Below are 20376 nucleotides of genomic sequence, written 5' to 3'. Positions count from 1 at the left end.
TCCTTGGCCTTAGTAGTCTGTCTGCAGGCTTCGGTGGGACCACACCACTTCCCAGAGTAGAGCAGGGTCACGTCTCAGGAACCGTAGGGAGTTGTGTGGCCAGCACCTCGGGTTAACCATTCAGGGTATTTCATTCATCCACACGAGCGGTAACAGCCGCCTGCTGTTTGCTGACTGGTGCATAAGCTAAACCACATGCAGGTCACACTTTTATCCCTAGGAGAAATGAAAGGACTGAAGTAGTTTTGCTTGAGGCAGATGAGTGAATTATCAGTAAATCTAGCACGTTTCCCGCTGTAGGCCGCTGCAGTGCTGGTCTCTGAGTGTCCTGGCTCTCATCTGGGCTGCATTTGTGTAGTGTGGACAAATGCACAGAGCACAGTATTTAGTCTCTTCCCTGATGCTGTGTGACCACGCCACCCTGCCTCTTTCTGTAGTCTAGTGCTGCTTACACAGTTTTAAAACCAGAGTGTGTTTCTCTTTGACTTTCACAAGAACTGTAGGGATTTTGGGGAAAAGTCAACTTCGAAAACACACATGTTTAAGAATGTGTAACTTCTATAATCTCTTTTTATAGTTGGACTCCATGGCTCTAAACCGGATGCCCTGGTTCACATCCGTAAAAGAGTTTATGGATGGTAGCGCGGAAGACACTAGGAAGGAGGATGGTTCTGACAAAAACATTTTGTCTGCTGTCATCAACAAGACAGTTGTGCCTCGCCTCACAGGTAATCTTGATTCTCTTTTAATCCCAAATACCCTGGTGGAGGTTTGGAGACGCGGGGGATGCTTTTTGCATTGAAGAGCAGTGTAAATAACCTGACTGGGAGCCGCGTATTTGTGCAAACATTGGCTGTCCACACCAGTAGTGGTGGGACCCTGAGTCACTTGTGAGGCTATCTATCATATGTGTTACGTATATTTCTCTCACTTTCCTTACATTTCTCCTCCATGTCTCAGTTTTTGAGAGCCCAGCATTTCACATGCGCTTGCTATCTATCAGCAGCTATTGATGATGTCTTCTGTCCATAAAGGCTGCTTTCACCAAGACGTATTTGACCAGAACCTTTTCACCATCTTCCGGGGAATGAGTTTAACTCGGTTGAACTTTGAAGATAGCTATTCCCTCTGAACAATGAATTTTACTTTTAAAATGTCCAAACTCTTCTGCCTGAGCCGACCATCCCACGAGTAGGGGGCTCAGGAAAGAGATGAGCGCAGCCGGCCCAGGCCCTGTAGCGGCTGGTTCTGTCTGTTTGGAGACAGCACTCGAGTGTGTGCTGACGGACCCATCCTGGGGCGGGGGAGCCCGAGAACATCGAGAATGATCCCATGGTTTTGACTCAGTCGCCTCTTCCTGAATTGGGACCCTGAAGGGGCAATTCCGAGTAGATGTGATGAGTGGAGCTCTGCTGGGCTTGCCGCGTTGGGTCCCTGTCACTAAGTGGAGCGTCGGGGGGTGCCGAGTACATCATTCAGGCAGGAAGTAGCTGTGTTTTGATGGCATTTGATGCTACAAAGTGACGTGGAATAAGAAGGATGAGAAGGAAAGTCCTAAGGTCCTTTAAAAGTCACACAAGTGACAAGGACCCAGCACAGTCCGGAGAAAGATACCAGGAGGACAGTGTCCCAAAATCCAAGCGAAGAAAGTATTTCCAGGGAGAAAGACAGCAGCCACACAGAAATTAAAATCGGTCTTTGGAGTTGGCTATGCACATGTCCTGTTTAGCTTGAGAGATGCGCTCGCCACTCTGTAAAGAGTCCTGGAGCCTGATTGTGATGATTCTAGAAAGAGGGAAATACCAGAGAGACATCTAGACTGTACTTTGAGGCATTTGTTGTAAAAGGAAAGGGAATGGTCAACAGTACTGGAGAAGGTCTGGGGATTGTTGGAGCTGGGGAGACAGTGCAGGGTTTAAAATTCTTATACTCAATAGTGAGGATCAGAGTTCAGATCCCCAGAACCTACATAAAAACCTGGTAAGCGCATGCATGCACACACGCAATCAAGTACTCACACGTATGAACATGTATCCATACTCATGAGGGTAGGGAGAGCTAGGAAATGGAGCGATCCATCAGCTGAGGTGAGGACCAGGAGGAAAGTTAGCAGGCCAGGGCAAGCAATCCTGACATGCAGGCTCACTTACTTAGATTTTGGCTAAGTTTGGTGTGGTACACCTTTCTTTGAACCTGCATTTTAGCTGCGGATTGCAGACACTGTTAGTGAGGGAGTGAATTTAGCTAGGCTTGTAGGTTAACCCGACAGGCTTAGCAAAACCAAAGGAGGACAAAGAAATTGGGGGTGTATGCAAAAAGGAAATGATAATGAATAGAAATTACATGTAAATAGGAAATGTCGTGATTGGCCATGGGTTGTAACCTCAGTAAAGTGTGGGACGGGGTGTGCTAAAGACCTAGGTTATTTGCACACGAGAAGCAAACGACGGAGTAACTTGTGTAACTTGTGTAACCACGGGATGTTTCAGATTTCGTAGAGTTCATTTGGGATCCCCTGTCAGCTTCACAGACGAGAAGTTTAACAGTGCACTGCAGACTGCTGTTTGAACAGGTGGCTTCTGGAAATGAAGTCAGGAAGAGCAAACAGGTAATGACTTCTTTCTGCAGGTTCGGGGTTTAGGTCAACGGTAGGGCGCTTGCCTAGCATTCGTGGGACCCTGAGTGCAATCCCCGGTACCACAAAAAGTAAATAAAATAATTTATACGACCTCAGGTTCTATTGTTTGGAGGTATTACCTAGAAGGTGATCCTTCTCTTTAAGACAGAATTCAAAGTATTTAAAAGATGGGGTAAGATAAAATTTGAGTCTTGTTTTTGATGTTCTAAGTATTGGCATTGGGCTTTTAAAGTATGTTACATATAATTAAGTAGAAAATTTCCTTTCGTTCAGTGTGCTTTTATAGAAAAATGCACTTGCCTGAACTGTACATTTGTGGACAATATTCTTGGTATAGGTTATGTAACAGTTTAATTTGTGCTACACATGGCATCTTTTCATTGGTAGTGTAATTCGATTTCAGTTTTCAAATATGGAGTCTTTCCAAGCATGAGATCAATGTATCACTGTAGAAGTGTTACTGAAACCTGGGATATTTTAAAATTCCATCCCTCTTCATCCTGAGATAGTGGTAATTAGGGCTGGATACTTTCACCCAGCCTTTAGTCTCCGTTATCCTAATGAATCTGAATGTTCGTATATACAGTCGTCAGGGGCTTTAGCTACTGTTTCATCCCATCAATGGGTATAATATAATGTCCTTAAGTTGAATTACTGAATTGAATTTTTGCATCATTTATAATTGTTGATAAACAAACCAAATGAATTATCCAGTGTGAACTTACCGTGTCAAAGGACACAGACAAGCCAGCAAAGCCCCACACTTACCCTATAGGAAAGGCTTGTAGGGTTCAGATGGAGAGGACAGGTCCTGCTGTAAAAAACAGAACTTAGACAAATAGCTTAATGTGGTGCTTTATGAGAAGCTTCCCAGTGTCGCACTGCTCTTCAGGAAAGAGAGAGAGAGAAGCAGGAGCAGTAAGGATAGGAGGTGTGTGACCCTGAGTGGCCTGGAGTCACAGAGAGCTGCATGTCTTGTGTTGGGTTAGAGGCATGTGCCACCATGCTTGGAAGAAAACAGGATTTCTTTGGCACAGCCAGGAGGACTACAAACAAACGGTACCACTACTGAGTTTTGTTTTCCTTTTTCCCTCCATTGGTTAAATTTGTCCTTTGGCAGTTTCATGTGTATATGATGCATTGTCTCCTCTCACCCCCCACTCCCTTCATCTCCCTGTCACCCCCCCTCCTCTGAAAAGGTCAGTCCTGTGTCCACATCTTTTGTGACCATGTGATTCTAACCAGGACTGTGTGTCGTGTAGCCATGGGTTTGGAACTGTCTATTGCAGCCTGATAGACTCCAATAATTGCCCCTCCCCCAGGATCCATCAGTTGCCAGTTGTTCATCAAGAGGGGTGAGACCCCATGACCTCCCCAACCCATGACTGGCTCTTGACCTCCCGGCCCCTGCTGCTGAGGAGCCCTGTTTGCCATGGCCGTGCCATCTCTTCTCCTGTCTTCTGTCCTCACATCCTTCCCACTCTCTTCCACGGCGCTCCTTTTGCCTGAAATTAGAGTGCTGTAAGTGTCCGATTCGGAGCTGAGCACGGGTCTCTGCGTTCACCCCCATTTACTGAAAGACAAGCTTCTCCGGTCAAGAATGAGGAGCGCACCAGGCTGTGGTGGCACACGCCTTTACTCCCACCACGCAGGAGGCAGAGGCGGGTGGAGCTCTGTGACTTCAAGGCCAGCCTGGTTTACAGGACCTAGCTCCAGGACAGCTAGGGCTACACAGAGAAACCCTGTCTCAGGGAGGAAAAAAAAAAAACACCAGGCTGCAGATTTATGCCACATCAATTCACTAAACCATATTGGGGAAGTCACACCTAGGGTCTGTGATCCCCCTAGCCACTGGGTTTCTAGTACCAGATACTACCATCTTAGTATCATTCTGTACAAAGTTGAATATACGGTCATGAGCTATATTCCAGCAATTCCATTTCAGTGTATATACCTATTTAAACTATCCTTGTGTATACCAAGAGACTCCCTGCTAGGTATTCTATAGCATAATGGACCCCTTAATAGGAAGCCATTGAGTGTCTGATGAGTAGTACTCATGCAGCAAAATGTATAGCCCTGAAAGTGACTCAGTGACAACCACACGCGACTCCTAAGTTTCTTATGGCATTGCAACATTGTAACAGCTGGCTCTGACTGCAGACCAGTGTACACCCTTAAAGTTACCTGATTTGGTTACTGTGTTTCCAGTTACGGCATGTTGACGCTTTTCAATTTTTAAAACAGGATTTACTTAAATCTGTTGTTGGAAGAATTAAGAAGTCAATAGAAGATGATGTTTTTATTCCTCTATATCCAAAGAGGTAAGAGCTCTTCATTTTTATATTGTTGGAAATAGCTTTTTTTTGGGGGGGGGGGATAGGGTGGTGTAAGACACACCCTGATGTAGCTCAGGCTATCCTTGAACTTTCTATAAAGTTGAGAATGACCTTGATCTCCTCATCGTACTGTGTGTCTTCCTGCTTCCCCTTCCCAAATGCTGGACTTAGAGTCATGTGCCATCCTGTCTAGCCTTGAAAGAATACAGATTTGTTTAAAGATGTAATGCAAAAGACACTATAGACTTTCCTAGACCTAATGCACACACGGTTTTAAGATACAAACTGAGATTTCCACATACATTTTTCTAAATCTCCTCTGCACCACATAAGATGCTCAGCCCTTGAACATCATGTATTTGAGCGTTTCTTGTTTTTAAATTTACCCTAGTGTCAGGAGGTTGTAGCCCAGAGGTAAAGAGCACAGCTTCTTAGCTCCGCTATTTGTTGGTTGTTTGACCTTGGACCCTTGCTGTGTCATTGTCAGAACAAGGAGGGAGAAATCAGCAGCTACCCCACGGGATGGCAGGGTGGTGACTGCAGGGCTCAGGGCAGAGCAGTGCCGTGTACAGAGGCAGCTTAGCACGGCCCAAAGCATCGTGGACGCAGCTGTGAACTCTCTTCGTCCTAGGAAATACGGCCTTGATTTATGGCCACATACTTGCCAAGAAAGCCTTCTGGGTAGTGATGATTTGTGAACTCTAGCTAGTCAATGATACTCCCAAGGTGGAAGTTGGGGAGGGTGGGGGTGTGCTTGGAGATCCCTGATCTGAGTCAGGTATCTGCAAATAAAAATGATGCCCCAGTAAGATTTGTTTTTATACTGTTTCAGGTAAATAGTTCAAAGTATGTGCGTGGCTTATTTATATTTAAAGCAATCAATTCTGAGCCTTTTGATCAAAATCGAGTGGATCTTCAAAATGAAGAAGGTGTTTGTTTTTAAGATTTATATACTGTGAGCATTTGCCTGTGTCTATGTATGAATACCACATGAGATCAGAAGAAATCATTGAATCCCCTGGAGCTGGAATTACAGGCGGTTGTGAGCCACACAACTGTGGGGGCCAGGAACCGAACCATGTCCTCTGCAGGGACAGCAAGTGCTCTTAACTGCTGGACTATTTCTCCAGTTCCCTAATAGGAGTATTATTTATCTCACTGTGACTTCTGACTGCAGATGTTGCCATTTATCGCATATATAATCTCATTCCCCCCGCCTACACAAGATGCAGTATATTATAAGCAGGGAAAAGCTTCCTTCACTAGTGCATAGTTAAGTCGTTTCATGTCATCATGTGAGTAACTTTCTCATTTGTTTTTCAACTGCACAGTAGGCATGTAGATGCTCTGTAACTGACCAGCATGTGAGTGGCAATCTCTTACCAACAACGAGGTTATAAGCAAACTTGTGTGCAAAGGCAATCGTATCTACAAGATGCACTTTCTGGAACTCACTGTTGGCTGGTGTGGATGCATTTGTAATCCTTGGTAGATAGCGTCAGAGTACCTTGATCCATTTTCCATTTAGGTCGTTCATTTACTTAATTAAAAATAAGCAATAGGGGGTGGAGAGAACACTTGGTGGTTAAGAGTGTGATGCTCTTCCAGAGGAATAGGGTTTAATTCCCAGCACCCAGGTTGGGCAGCTCACAGATGCCTGTAACTCCAATTCCAGGGGCTCTAATGGCCTCTTCCACCCTCTGCAGGCAATACACTTGGCACTCCATGTGCACAAACCACGCACAGACAATATACACAGAATCCAAAACAAAGACAAACAACAAAAAGTCCTATTTCTTGCAGTTTCATTCTGAAAGAGTCCTTGATGTCTCCTCCTCCTCTCCCTCTTCTTCCTCTCCTACCCTCCCTCCTCCTCGTTTGTTTTAAATTAGTTCTGAAGAAGGAAAAAGGTCACCACATTCAAAGTTCCAAGAAAGACAGTTCTGGGGAGCTCTAAAGGTAAGCAGAGAACTATTTTTTTAAATGCATCTATATTAATCTTTGCAGCCTTACAGTACGTGTTGAACTCCACTCTGCCGCTATAGTATAAAAACACTAACGGTCTGTCAGTATGTAAACAAATGAACTTGCTGTTCGGATAAGCTGTGCATATCAACACTGGACTTTGAACATCACACAACTTTCACATATTAAAGTATGCTGTATTTAGCTTTAATTAGTTATTTATTTATTAGAGACATAGCCTCACTGTATAGTCCTGGATGGCCTGGCCCTTGCTATGGAGTCCAGGCTGGTCTTCCACCCCATAATAGGCCTTCCTGCCTCTGCCTCCTGTGTCCTGGGATTGTAGGCATGTGCCACCATGCCCAGCCTTGTTCTGTTTTGTTTTTTTTTTTAGTATTTTTAAATGTCCTTTAACAATGTGAAAGCAGTTTTTGTCTCATGGGCCCTGGGCTGAATTTAATCTCGGGTCACACCTGGCTTCCCCCTGCCTGGAAAGCTAAAGTTAAAACCAGAGTAACTCAGTGCAGGTAGATACGACAGGAGATGAGTTCAGATGACGTTTCAGGTGAAGCATCAGGGGGGTTCCACTGCTGACTTATGTCATGTGAGGACGCAGGCTTCTTGTAGCCAGGTGCCTGATGTTGGCACCCGGTCTTATGTCACTCTTAGCCATTGTAGGAGATGCAGGGAGAGAGCGTGGAATCTGTTTTGGGTGTAGTGAACCACACAGCACTGTGGAGATGGAGCACGGCCCAGGTGACGTGCAAGTCCCAATTCCAGGGCTTAGGCCGAGCTGAGAGTTTGGCATCAGGTATGCATGGGCAATCTTCGGCCAGGAGTGAGAAGTTCTGAGGAGACCAGGGATGGAGTCTGAGGGGTGGGGGTGGGGTGGGGGTGTTCAGATGCACCTTATAATGAACCGTGAACCTTTGTGCCTCAAGGGACCCAGGAATGAAAATGAGTAGTAAATGCCACGGTGAAGGCTTGGGGGTGGCGAAGATGCCCATTGTGTTTGAGAATTAGGGCATAAATGTCCTTAGCAGGAGCAGTTTCAGTGCAGTAAGTGAAGGTGTGTCGTGGCTAGGGTCAGGGAAGATGCTTTCCAGGACAGGCAGTGATGCCAATGACAGTGTAGGGTGTGGCGCGTCCCTGACCCAAATGTCTGTCGTTCAGCACTCAGAACACAAGACCCAGCGCCCTCACCACAGTGGCAGAAATCTCTGGAATCAGCCCCCTGAACACAAGCAGTGGTTGTAGATCTTACATGGGATAGTCACCCCTGCTGTCAGCAGACTCTTGGGTTGTCTGTGTTGCACATCAGCAGCGGGGTTCTTGGCATTGCCAGCCTGCAGCGGCACACGTTAGCCCTGGCCCTGGCCCTGGCCCTGACAATGCTCTCTGACCCTGGCAGCCCACACTCTTTAACTTCGTGGCCCCAGACGGTGAGATGACGGGTCACAGTGGGGCACTGATCTAGAGAGGCTCCACTGGAGTTACACGGGACATATTGGGGTTGGCTACCCTCAAAATGGAAATAGGATGAGCAAATATGGAGGGGAGAATCAGGTATTTACTTGGGATGTTTTCCAGAGCTGAAATTTACAGCAGGGCCAACTGGTGAGGGTCGGGGAGTTTGACCATTTTTTATTTATGTATTTATTTGCAGTTTGCAGGGAGAACACGCATATTTACTTGGTATCTTCTTTCAGCTCTTCCGCAATATTCTTCTTTGGAATGGGCTTCTCCCGGATGATATCTTGCACGATCTAGGACTGGGGAAGCTGCTGAATCGCTATCTTACTATTGCTCTTACTGATGCCATCCCTGGACCAGATGCTGTTAAAAAGTGCAGCCAGGTAAGCTGTATAGAAGCCAGTTCTAATCCTGTCTTTAATGTATGTAAACCTCAGTATGGTAACACGTTCACTAAAGAAGCTCAGGTAGAAGTGTTACAAGTTCCAGGCCAACCTGGGCTACAAGGTGAGACCCTCTCAAAGCAGCAACGGCACAGAGTTAGGTACTAGGGCCAAGGAAGGGTCTGAGTTAAGACTGCTCTTGAGTTTAGCGCATAGTTCCCTCTGTGGGCAGCTCACAGCCCCTGTAACCTCAGCACTGACAGGGAACCCAGTGCCCTCTTCTGGCCTCTTGAGGAACTTGCATAAACACGCAGAGACATGAATGAATCTTAAAGATTTAGTTATTGAAATCTATATTACAACCAAATAATTAAAATTGTGGAGCTCGCACATGAATAAACAAATCAGTTTAGCAGAGCAGAACCCAGAAGCTACTCTGAAACAAGAATCAGTATTCTGGTTAGAATGTTTTCAGGTTGACTGCAAAGTGTGTGTACACAGCTTCTCCACAGTAGGGCTTGAGCAGACCACGGGCTTGCAGAATATGGTCCCACTTCATATGGACAGGCTTGCTGGCTCCATGAGAACTTCCAGACACTCGTAAGATAGCTAAGCACTGGGTATTAGGGACAAATGGCACTAAGTTCCAGGTCAGTGAAGACGGGCTCCAACACTTTGGGGAACAGTTTGACAAGCGAATCTTCCATGCCTCTGCCTTCTGCAGTTTCATTTACATTTTTCCTCAATAATTAAAGATCAATACAGTAAGTCCGTTTTCCTAGCCTTGTATTGCTTTTGTTGATGGTGCTGCTGAGTCAGACTCGAACCCCACACGCTATAAGCACCTTTTCTGCAGCCACCTACACATCCAGCAACACCCAGCCCCGTCAGTAAGATGCTTTCCAGGGCTTGTATTCCCTTACAGTGCGTGCTGGATGCTGTTGCTGTCTCCTTTCTACAAATCCTAGTCTTAAAGTTTACCAGTGCCCTGCATGACTGTCCAGGACTCTGTATTTTCCTCTTCTCCTTGTTGCTATGAGGAAGTAGGTTTTTTTTTTTTTTCAACTTTTTTTTTTTCTTTCTCCCAATTTGTGTTATTTTTGGAGGATTTTGTTTTGTTTTGTGTTCACTACATTGGACTCTTTTACCTCTGTGGACACAGAAAGCACACTGGTAAAGGACAAACTGTCGTTGATTTTCTTCCATTCAACTTATTTGGAGTCACCTGTTTATTCATGTAGCTTGTGAAGAACTGTCATGTGGATTATGGGAATCAAACCTGGGTCCTCTGGAAGAGCAGCCAGTGTTGGTACCAACTGAGCCTTCTCTCCAGCCCTTGAAGAGTGATCTCTTTTATGTCGTTACCTTTGACACAGGAAAAAAACAAACAAACAAACAAACAAAAAAAAAAAAAAAACCCTCAAACTTTCTTTGCTCTTGTGTTGTAACCTGCCATGTGTCCTGACAGATAGCAGAGTGTCTGCCAGAAAAGTGGTTTGAGAGCTCTGCTATGAGGGCATCCATTCCCCAACTGGAAAACTTCGTTCAGGTTTTGTTGCAGTTTGCACATAAATTGTCCTCGAGTGAATTCAGGTAAGGTTCATTTAAATTGTCATCTCCAAAGCATACTTTAAGGATCTTGAATGCTTTCAGCCATTTTAAGGAAGATTTGCACTGTTACTATAATTTTTGAAGTCTGGTACTAGGGATGTAGCTAGTCTGGCAGAGCGTCTGCCTAGCAGCCCAAGGCTCTGCATTCAATCTAAGAGCTCATAAAGCAGGCATCATGGTGCATGCCTGGAACCCTTCTGTAGTGTTGATGAGGTCTTGGTGTGGTCATTTCACCCAGCTGGCAGCGGAGTGCCTGGGGGTTCCGGAAACAGGCTTGCTCTGTGTTCTGCTTTTTATTTCCATTCACATTCGAACTTTCCAGAAAACTCTGTATTTGAACTTTGCAATTAGTCATGAGGCATGTGAAACAGGGGTCAGTCTAAGAAACACGTCATTGGGCTGTTTTATGTCTGCTACAGTATGCGTGTGCAAATAGATACAGATAATACAGGCTGCTACAGACAGGCTGTAATGTACATGTCCGTGTCCAGTGTTGTGTGATGTGCACAGCTGTATGTGCTGTGCTTTTGTGGAACTATCAGTGTGTTTAGTCATGACAGCAGCAGCAGAGCATGTGACATGTTCAGTGTGGCGTGATAGCTACTATCACTGCAGCACAGGGATGGACCAGCACTTTACCCAGTGATGTATTCTATGTGGTTTTAGACTCTGACAGGTAGAGCTTCTGTTTCGGATCCTGAGTCACACTGGGATTCCTTTCATTCACACGTTATAGCACGGTTTCTCTTCATTTTATTTCATCTTATGTTTTGTCCTAAGGATCAAATTTAGGGCCCACTCCATGCTAAAGGCTTCCTACCCCTCATACACCTCTAGCCTCTACTACATTAGAGGGGAGTAAACGTTTTGTGTTTTTGTTTTCAGGAATGAAATCGATGAAATAATTCTTATCCTGATGAAGGTAAAAGCTTTGAATCAAGCGGAATCCCTCAGAGAGGAGCATCACCTGGAGCCCCCCACGCCCCCAGTTTCCGGCATTTGAGTGCACTGTGGGAGATGTTGAGTCGTTGATGAGCACCTGGTACCTCCTCTGCTCACCTGGGTGTCCTGAAAGGCTGTCCTGCCGCTGTGTGACTGAGGGTTATGTGCACAACAGCGGTTACTCTTTCTCAATCCGAGAAGGAACTGAAGAAACAGATACTCAAAAGCTTGTCCACTCAAACCCATCTTCAGCTCTGGCTGTCTTAAAACTCCCAGTGCTGTTAGATCAGTTAATGAGGAAATCTTGGAGTGAACTGCCTAGTTATGAAATGATTAACACCTTCTTATAACAGATTGTCCTTCCAAAATCTGTACTGGTTGATTGTATGAGCTCAGTGAGAGAGTGTGCCAGTAAGTCCAGATTTGTAATTGTTAATTTATTAAGGAAAAAACTTCTTTAAAACAGGTTTCTGTATGTGTGGTTATTTATACACCTGGGTAATTTTGAGTACCACCACTTACATGCAGAGACCAGCAAAGGCCAGAGGGGTCAGAGCCCCCTGAAGCCAGAGCTCAGGAAGCTGTGGGCCACCTGATACTGATACTGGGAACCAAACCCACAGGGAGAGTAAGAAAAGCACCCTGACCACTCTCTTGCTGGACACTCACCACGCCATCCACACTGGCCCTGCCAGGGTTCCTGGGCTGTCTTCTGCACAGCAGGATTCACTCATCACTTTACCCATGGAATTCCTCACAAGTGGCTTTGTAAGCTCTGAGGGGGAAATCAGACTGCCACGTTCTCCTTTAAACTTCACAGAGCAAGGCAGCAGCACCCTTTCCTACCTACTAATGAGCCTGTCAAACAAGGCAGCTAGTGATTAAGATTAAGGGTACTTACTGTTTGTCCTTCCAGAGGACCTAAGTTAAATTGTTAGCACTCGTGTTAGGTGGATCGCAAGCAGCTGTAGCTCCAGTTCCAGAGAATCTGACACCCTTTTCTGGTGTACACACACACACACACACACACACACACACACACACACCCACCCACCCACCCACCCCCTGGGTGCAGGGAACTGAACTCAGGTCTTCTGCAAGAGCTCTTAACTACTGGTCCACCTCTACAGCCCTTACCATTACACCTGAACGCACACACTGCTGGGTATCTGATTACTTCCCAGTTACCCACTCCCCTTGCTCACATCCCAGGACATCTCATTTTGCTGATGCTGACTCCACTGACTGCAAAATGGAATGGATGTTGGGTGACTTATTTTAGAGCCATACTCTGGGGTGCAAACTTTATGCTGGGTACTAACAAGGTGAGGGGCGCTCTTTCGTTTAACGGCTATGCTCTTACAAAGCAAACTTAATGCCTTTCAAACCAAATCCTGAGCCAATACGCCTGCAATTAACTAAAGGCATCCTCAGAACAAGGACTTAACAGAAAAAAACGTACTTTAATGCGTGTACAAGCTCGGGCTCACACGTGCTAGGGTGTACATGTAGAAGGCAGAGGATAACTTCCAGGAGTCAGTTTTCTCCTTCCACCCCGGGTTCCAGAGCTGACCTCAGGCCATCAGGGCTGCCGAGCCGTCTCACCGGTCCCAAGATCACGACTTCTTTGATGCTTCTATTTCTTCCCACAACGAAGCCTCGATCTTGGAAGTGTCATACTCTCTCATCATGTCAAACTCCAGCCACGGCTGGCTCCACTTCTGGGCTTCTTTCATTTGCTCTTCAGTTAAAGCCAGATCAAACCTGATCCCTTTAATGTTGAAGTACGGACGTTCCCAGCGTTTGGACCACGGCTTTGGCTTCATTTTAACTTTCAGCTAAGGAAAATAGAAATACAATTTGGGCTGGTGGGGTGAGATGCACAGTCTCCCCGGGATTTCTGCAGGGTGCTCCTTCATACTTGCCCCTAAGCAAATGTACGCAATCTACCTCGTTAACAGGCACTTCCTGGAAGGACTCGTGGGGGATCGGCTTCATGTCAACGTCGAAGGTGCTGAACTCGGGGAGGGCGTCCCGCAAATACAGCAGGCTGTCGTCCAGCCGCTTCTCCAACTTTACCACTTGGATCTCGTGTATTCGAGGATTATACAGTTCAAAGCAGATCTCCACACCTAAAAAGAGAACATGCTTACCACAGAAGTCCAGCCTCCTACAATACTTCATAGTACAATAAAATAGGCTATGGAATTCCTAAAGTGAAGACTACTAGAGCAAAGCAAACTAAACCCCATTTGAGTTAAAAAGTAAAAGCTGAATGTTGCTGTATAAGAAGTCATCCCATCTCTTCAGCATTGACTCGGAATCCACAGTGCAGCAATAACTTCAGTGACTGAGATAGAATATAAAGCAGGAGCCTTTGTCACAGAAGCCAGACCGCTGAGGATACCGTCCAGTCTGTCCCGGTGGACTTCGGAAAAAGGATGATCCTGCTAAACGGGAAGGCTCACATCTCTAACCCTCTAATCACGTTCCTCGGAAGACAGACTGGAGGATCCCTTCAAGTTTGAGGTTCACCAGCTCTACATAGCAAAATCCTGGCCATTCATGGCCTACATGGGAAGACCCTGTCTCAGAAACACAATAAAACAAAAGGAGTCTCCCTCACTGCTTTATACACTACCTATATTCTTGAAGATGCCATGTTTACTCAGGCAGGGTCTTACTATGTAGTCCAACCTGGTTTTAAACTTAAAAACAAAGCAAACAAAACTTCCTACCTCAGCATACCCTTGTGCTAGGATAACAGCCATGTATGAGTATGCCCAGCCTAGGAAGTCTAATCCAACTGAGTGTTGCCCATATAATAAAAGAAGCTTTCAAAAGAAAATAGACCCTCCAACAGTACATTAACAGTGAACAAACCTCTGCCCACTGCAAAGCATATGTTATCTATCTCTTGGGGAATATCCCGGAAACACAAAATACCTTGTCCTTCAATTGTGTTCCTAAGGGTGAAAGTAGCTCCAAGCCCTTTTCCTGACCGCTGGATGCAAATCCCCAGGAACTGGCTGGTTTTTCCACTGGCATAGGGGTCAGCTGTGGTGACACGCAGTATGCTTCCTACAGAGTCAGGAGGGAAGCAAGCTCTGACATGAGATGCAGGAATGCACAGATAAGGTTTATAACTTAGTATGTTAGAAAGAAACAACAGCAAAATCCAGATAGCTGGATAATCTCTGAATAATCTCTGCAAAGAAAAGTATCCCCCAACACTTGCTGAGAGACACCAGTTTTTACTCACCAACATAGAACTCTGGGATGTGAAGCACCTTTCTCCTGGCTAGCATATCCTTTCTCTCCAGCTGAAATTTCAGAGGGTTTGTTCTTCCTCTAGGAGGAATGAATTCGGGACTCAGGAACCTATAAAGGAGGCATTTTAAAAATGAGAGGAAAGCTGGTTTGCAAAAGAAAGGGTAACACGTTGATGTATTTAATTTAAATAAGGAATCATCTTATTTCTAAAACTTGTTTCCAAAACCACTGTTAATGTTCATTTATTTAAAAGCTTATAAAGCATCTAAGTATCCTTTATGGCCTGGGACTTCATTGTCCAAGAAGGCACACATGCTACCAGGGATTAGGAAGCTTTAAGAACTGCAGCCCGGTAAAGGAAACATGTTATGTAGGCGGATTTTTCTGTCCCACCTGCCTGCTCCCAAATAACCACAGAGACATATTCCCAATTATAAATGCTTGGCTGATAGCTTAGGCTTGTTATTAGCTGGCTCTTATAACTTAAGTTAACCCATTTCCATTAATCTATGTGCTGCTCATGTACATACTTCCCATCCTGCTTGCCCTGTGTCACATGGCATCTCGAGACTTCGCCTTTCTTCTTCCTAGCCATTCTCTCTGCTCCAAAAATCCTGCCTAGCCATCAGCCAATCAGCTCTTTGTTAACCAATGAGAGTATACATATTTACAATGAACAGGGTGAAACCCAGGCCCTTTCTGTTTCTTCTTTTGCTTTACCCGGCTAATACTTTCTGCCATGCTGTACTGTGTCATTCAGGGCGAAAGTGACAGAGCCAGGACCAAGCAAAGTTAACTAAAACCGTTGAAACCCTGAGCCAAAGTAAATAGCTCCCTTAAGCTGATTAACTCAGCAGCATAAACTAATCTTCGGAGAATTCGGTGGTTTTGCTGTCATTCATATGTATCAGACAAACAAACAAAAACTCCTGGAGCTTAAGGACAATAAACCACTGACACATTACTGTTCCTGTTACAATTTTTTCACAGTTTAAAAGCTGCATGCTTCTCAGTCGGCAAAGCTGTGACCACAGATCAAACACTGAGCTACAGGCGTGGAGAAAATATGTAAAAATCACCAGTTGCAAACCTTTCGCCAAGCATGGCAGTGCCTACCTTGATCCTAACACTCAATAGGCAGTGGCAGGCAGATCTCTGTAAGCTCAAGGTTAGCCTGATCTAAAGAGTGACACACACACACACACACACACACACACACACATAGTGCGCTGGGGGTGGAGTGCATACCATAGCATCCATGTAGGGGTCTGAAGACAAATCTTGAAGTGGACAGACATGCCTTTACCTCTGCTGGTCCATACTGTTAGCTTTTGAAGATTTGCGTGCGTGCGTGCGTGCGTGCGTGTGTGTGTGTGTGTGTGTGTGTGTGTGCGCGCGCGCGCGCGCCTGTATTTATGTCATTTATGTATGTGCATCACATGCACAGCCTGGTTCCCTCAGAGACCAAAAACAGGGTGCTGGGACCCCCAGAGCTGGAATTACAGATGGTGGTGCCGCTCTGAGGGTCTTCTGAAAGAGCATTAAGTGTCCTTAACGGTTAGCCGTCTCTCCAGCTTTTAAAAGATTATTTCCCCCAGCCCAACGAGGTAATGTGGTCATCAGAAAAGAATTCTTTCCAAAATCACTAGCTTTCCTAAGTCCGGGCCGATTTCAATTTAGAACTTGAGGGTATTTAAAATATCTAAGCCCAGGGACAACACTGGGCAGCAAAGCACACCCTTTTTAAAGAGCCTATAATCGCACCACGTTTCCCCCACGAAAACAGGTTTGTTTTCCGGTTGTGGGTGTTCCGAAACAGGCTCTAGCTATGTAAACCTAAGTGGCTCAGAAATACCCCGCCACGAGCGTTGGCCAACAGACTCCACCCAGGGAGCTTCCAGCACATTCGCAGGTGCAACCATGGTGAAAAGCTAGAGCAAATAAAACTGAGGGATGGGCGTCCAGGCCAGCGTCCTTCCAGGTCTCCAGTGCGTGCAGCCCACACACAGGGCGAGCAGGCACCCGGGGCTGCACGCACCCCGCAGCGCCGAGCTGCAGACGCCCGCGCATGCGCAGACCCCCGCGGCCGCCTCACCTCCTACTTTCGTCCCGGCCTCGGCGCCGGTCCACCAGGACGGGTTTCGGAGGTGGCTTGAACCCACCGGGTTCGGAAGGCCCGGTGCTCTGAAGCCGGCTCGGTCCCGTGCGGACACAGCAGGCCTCAGACACGAGTGCAGCGAGTCGCGGCCTGGCTGCTCGGTAGCTCCGGGCCAGGTTCAGGGACATCTTACAGCCTCCCGCCAAGGAGGCCGCCATGATGGCTACACACGCAATGCAGGACTACAGCTCCCAGAAGTCAGTGCGACGAGGAGAGGCCGGACGGTGGCTCCTACGGGACCAAACCTGCTTCCCTGCGGACCGCCGCTAGTTTGAGGGGGACTGCACTGGCAGAAGTGTGTCATTTCCTCTTCTCCGTAATCCGCAAAGTTACGCTCCTCCAAAGGGCAGGCAAACTTATACTTACAGCGAGTGCTGTGGCCTCATTTGCATTGTGAGTGTGTGTGTGTGTGAATGTGTATGTGTGAGTGTGAATGCGTGTGTCCCTGAGTGTGAGTGTGTGTGTGTGTGTGGATGAGCGTGAATGTGTGTGTCCCTGAGTGTGAATGTGATTGCCAGCGCCCATGGAGGCCAGATGATTCCCTGGAGTTACAGGCAGGAACGAGGTGCTAGGAATCAAACCTGGGTCATCTAAAAGATCAGTAAGTGTTCCCAAGTGCTTTTTATTTGCTGTGCCTACACGAAAACACACACCTGTCACCTCAGAGGGGATAAGAGATAACTTATTCTGGAGAATGGGTGACCGTGGCTCGGGAGCACAGTTAAATCATCATAAATCCAGGTTCTAACTGGGTAACAATCTCGTGAGGTTTTCATAATGTCAGAACAAAGAAAGCCGTAGAACACTCCTTAAATACATCGCTGTGTACCTCAATGTAGGTGTGCTTTAACGAAGTGGAAGGTCTCCGTTGTGGACAGATGCTAACTGTTGGCATTCTTATCCTTCACGTTGGTAGGACGGAGGGGGTCTCCGGATGAATTTACCTAATAGTCACAAGGCTGTTGGTTCGCAAATAGGTTGGTAAGAAATGACCGTTTGAGGGAATAACAGCCCAAGATAGTTTGGCTCTGGATCTGCAACAGCCTGGGGTCTCCAGCCCGAATCAGTTAATCAGCCTTGTAGAACGATGTTTGTTCACCCCTTGTTTAATTATTATTTAGTTCCTCTACTATACATCCGGTGGAGAAGACGGAGTTATCTTCTTTTGCTTGCATTCTGTCTCACTACCCAGCACCACCTGGCTCCCACTGACTCCAAACAGAATAATAGGTGCTGGCTGGTTTTGTCAACTCGACACAAGCTAGAGTCATCTGAGGGGAGGAAATCCCAGCTGAGAAAACGCCTGCATAAGGTAAGTCTGTAGGCAAGCCTGTAAGGCATTTTTTTAATTAGTGATATTGAGCAGGAGGACCCAGCCCATTGAAGGCGGTGCCGTTCCTGGGCATCATACACTCTCTCATGCATGTGGGTGCATGCCCGTGTACACACACACACACACACACACACACACACACACACACACCATTAAAAAATAAAATAAAATCCCAATGCTTTAAATGCCCAAAGTCTCTTCACTGTGAGCTCATATAAAAGAACCTCCGTGATCAGGGCTCTCTCCATCTCTCCAGTCCCTCTGGTACCCGGCATTCAGCCTGCAAGGTGTCCATGTAATGTCCCTGAGTTGTCAGTCCAACACAGTCAGATGATAAGGGTAGAAAGAACTGTGTCCATGCTTGCATCTACATTTTATGTAACAACTGTATTTTGGTTTTACAGTGGAAAAGCATTCCTCCGAGTTTTAAAAATGTGAGTGCACAGATTTTTTTCCCCCTGTTTTACAATTTTCTCCACAAAACCAAAAGTAACATTGGTCTCTATTAGACTAATACCTACAATAACAGAAAATGGTGAGGTGGACTCAACTCCTCCCCCACAAAAAAGAAAACAACAATATGCCTGTAATGGTTAGGAGATGAGATAATCTGTTTTATAAAGATTTTAATCTAAATGTCTGGAAAGGAAACACTGTTTCACTGTGAAGGGTTGCAGCCTCTAAAAGCCTGCGATCAACAGCAGTGTGTGTGTGTGTGTGTGTGTGTGTGTGTGGTATGTATGTGTGTATGTGCACGTGTGTGTGTGTATGTATGTGCATGAGTGTGTGTGTGTGTGTATTATTTGTGTGATTGTTAAACAGGATCTCCCTAAGAAGCTCCGATTGTCCCGGCTCTCACTGTGTAGACCAAGGTTGGCCTCAACTTCACAGGGATTCACCTGTTCACCACAGCACCCAGCCATGCAACTGTCTTTTTACATGTCTGATAGCCTTGGTTTCTGGACAGAAAGTTCAGATCTTAAAAATTAATACTATCATGCAAAATTTTTAACCTGGTATTTTACCATGGTAATTGTATTGTGGGGTGTGAGTGGCATGTGTATATGTGTGTACGTGTGTGAACATCAGAGGTCAGTTCCTTTTCACCCTATTTGTTGGAGGTGGGCTGTTCACTGGGCCTGGAATTCACGAGTTGGTTAGGCTGGGTGGTCAGAGTTACCGGATTCAGATTGTTTCTGCTTCCCCACTTCCGGGATTACAGATGTGCACGGTCTTGCCTGCCTTTTTCTTTTTGTAAACCCGGGTCTGGGGATCTGAACTCAGATCTTCACACGGCAAGTACTGAACCAGCTGAGCCGGCTCCCAAGCTCTCTGATCCACCTTCTTGGGACCCTTGTATTTGTTTGTTTGTTTGTGGGGGCTTCTGTTGTTGTCTGTTTTTGATACAGGGTCTCCCGTATTTCAGTCTTACCTCAAACTCACTATATATCCCAAGCTGGCCTTGAACTCTTTAAGAAATGTTTTAAACGTTTATTTACTTAGGGGTGTGTGTGTGTGTGTGTGTGTGTGTGTGTGTGTGTGTGTGTGTGTGTGTGGTAACACTGTTGTGGAGGTCAAAGAACAACTTTTGGAGTCATTTCTCTCCTTCCACCAAGAGCATCCTGATCATCAGTTCAGATCATCAGGCTTGGTGGCAGGAGTCTGTAGTGAGATAGTCCTTCTGTGACACTGACCACGCCCTTGGGGGGTGGAGCCATGGGCGGAAGTGACCTGTGGAAGGAAGTCGGAGGGGGCCAGGAAAGGCGCTCTCTTTCTGGCGTGACTCGGAGAGGATCGGGTTGAATTTCCTGGTGTTCATCTGTCTAGGTTGTAAGTTATTTCTCCCTGAATAAACATCTATTCGGCCTATTTGTTTATCCTGATCCTTATTTACCGCGATAGGAGTCTTTACCTACTGAGCCATCTCTCTGGTCCTGGTCCTGAGTATTTGGTCCTGTTCTTAATAATCCAGGTAGATTGCCCTGAAACGATGAGGAAGAAGGGGAAACGGCCTGATGGCTCGGGGAATAAACATCCCCAGAAAGGTTGATGTGCTGGCATCTCGGTCCCTACCTGGACGTGCTATCGAGAGTCAACACCATCCTGAAGGCGAGGAAGGGCGCAGGCCCTAGTTGAAGGAAACGGTGACTTGAGTGACTCTGATGGGTTCTGTTGTACCACCCTCTCGTTGCTTTCTCTTACCCCCTCCCCCCCCTTTGCTTCCTAGTTTCCATGAAGCATCGAGCTTGGGTCACGCACCA

At 46.2% G+C, this 20376-nt stretch overlaps 2 protein-coding genes across 2 annotated transcripts in view; one reads left to right on the top strand and one right to left on the bottom strand.

Annotated features, from left to right (window-relative positions):
- The window catches only part of Gcfc2 (GC-rich sequence DNA-binding factor 2), a 30249-nt gene extending 18440 nt beyond the window's left edge, over window positions 1-11809 (top strand). The window contains exons 11-17 of the mRNA XM_051202996.1: window positions 578-728; window positions 2490-2608; window positions 4886-4962; window positions 6870-6936; window positions 8652-8798; window positions 10267-10391; window positions 11295-11809. Of these exons, the coding sequence (XP_051058953.1) occupies window positions 578-728; window positions 2490-2608; window positions 4886-4962; window positions 6870-6936; window positions 8652-8798; window positions 10267-10391; window positions 11295-11412 (804 nt within the window). The 3' untranslated portion in view covers window positions 11413-11809. The remainder of the gene's footprint in view (window positions 1-577; window positions 729-2489; window positions 2609-4885; window positions 4963-6869; window positions 6937-8651; window positions 8799-10266; window positions 10392-11294) is intronic.
- A 985-nt stretch (window positions 11810-12794) lies between these two features.
- Mrpl19 (mitochondrial ribosomal protein L19) lies at window positions 12795-16941 on the bottom strand. The gene is made up of 5 exons (XM_051202795.1): window positions 16720-16941; window positions 14614-14732; window positions 14298-14432; window positions 13302-13483; window positions 12795-13189 (listed from the first exon to the last, which is right to left on the bottom strand). Exons 1-5 carry the CDS (start codon window positions 16938-16940, stop codon window positions 12968-12970), a joined length of 879 nt encoding a protein of 292 aa, XP_051058752.1. The 5' UTR covers window position 16941; the 3' UTR covers window positions 12795-12967.
- Between the last annotated feature and the right edge of the window lie 3435 nt (window positions 16942-20376).

This window comes from Phodopus roborovskii, unplaced genomic scaffold (assembly GCF_943737965.1).
Source record: "Phodopus roborovskii unplaced genomic scaffold, PHOROB, whole genome shotgun sequence".
Lineage (NCBI taxonomy): Eukaryota > Metazoa > Chordata > Mammalia > Rodentia > Cricetidae > Phodopus > Phodopus roborovskii.
The sequence above is the reverse complement of the archived record's forward strand: the minus strand, read 5'-3'. Positions and strand labels throughout refer to the sequence as shown.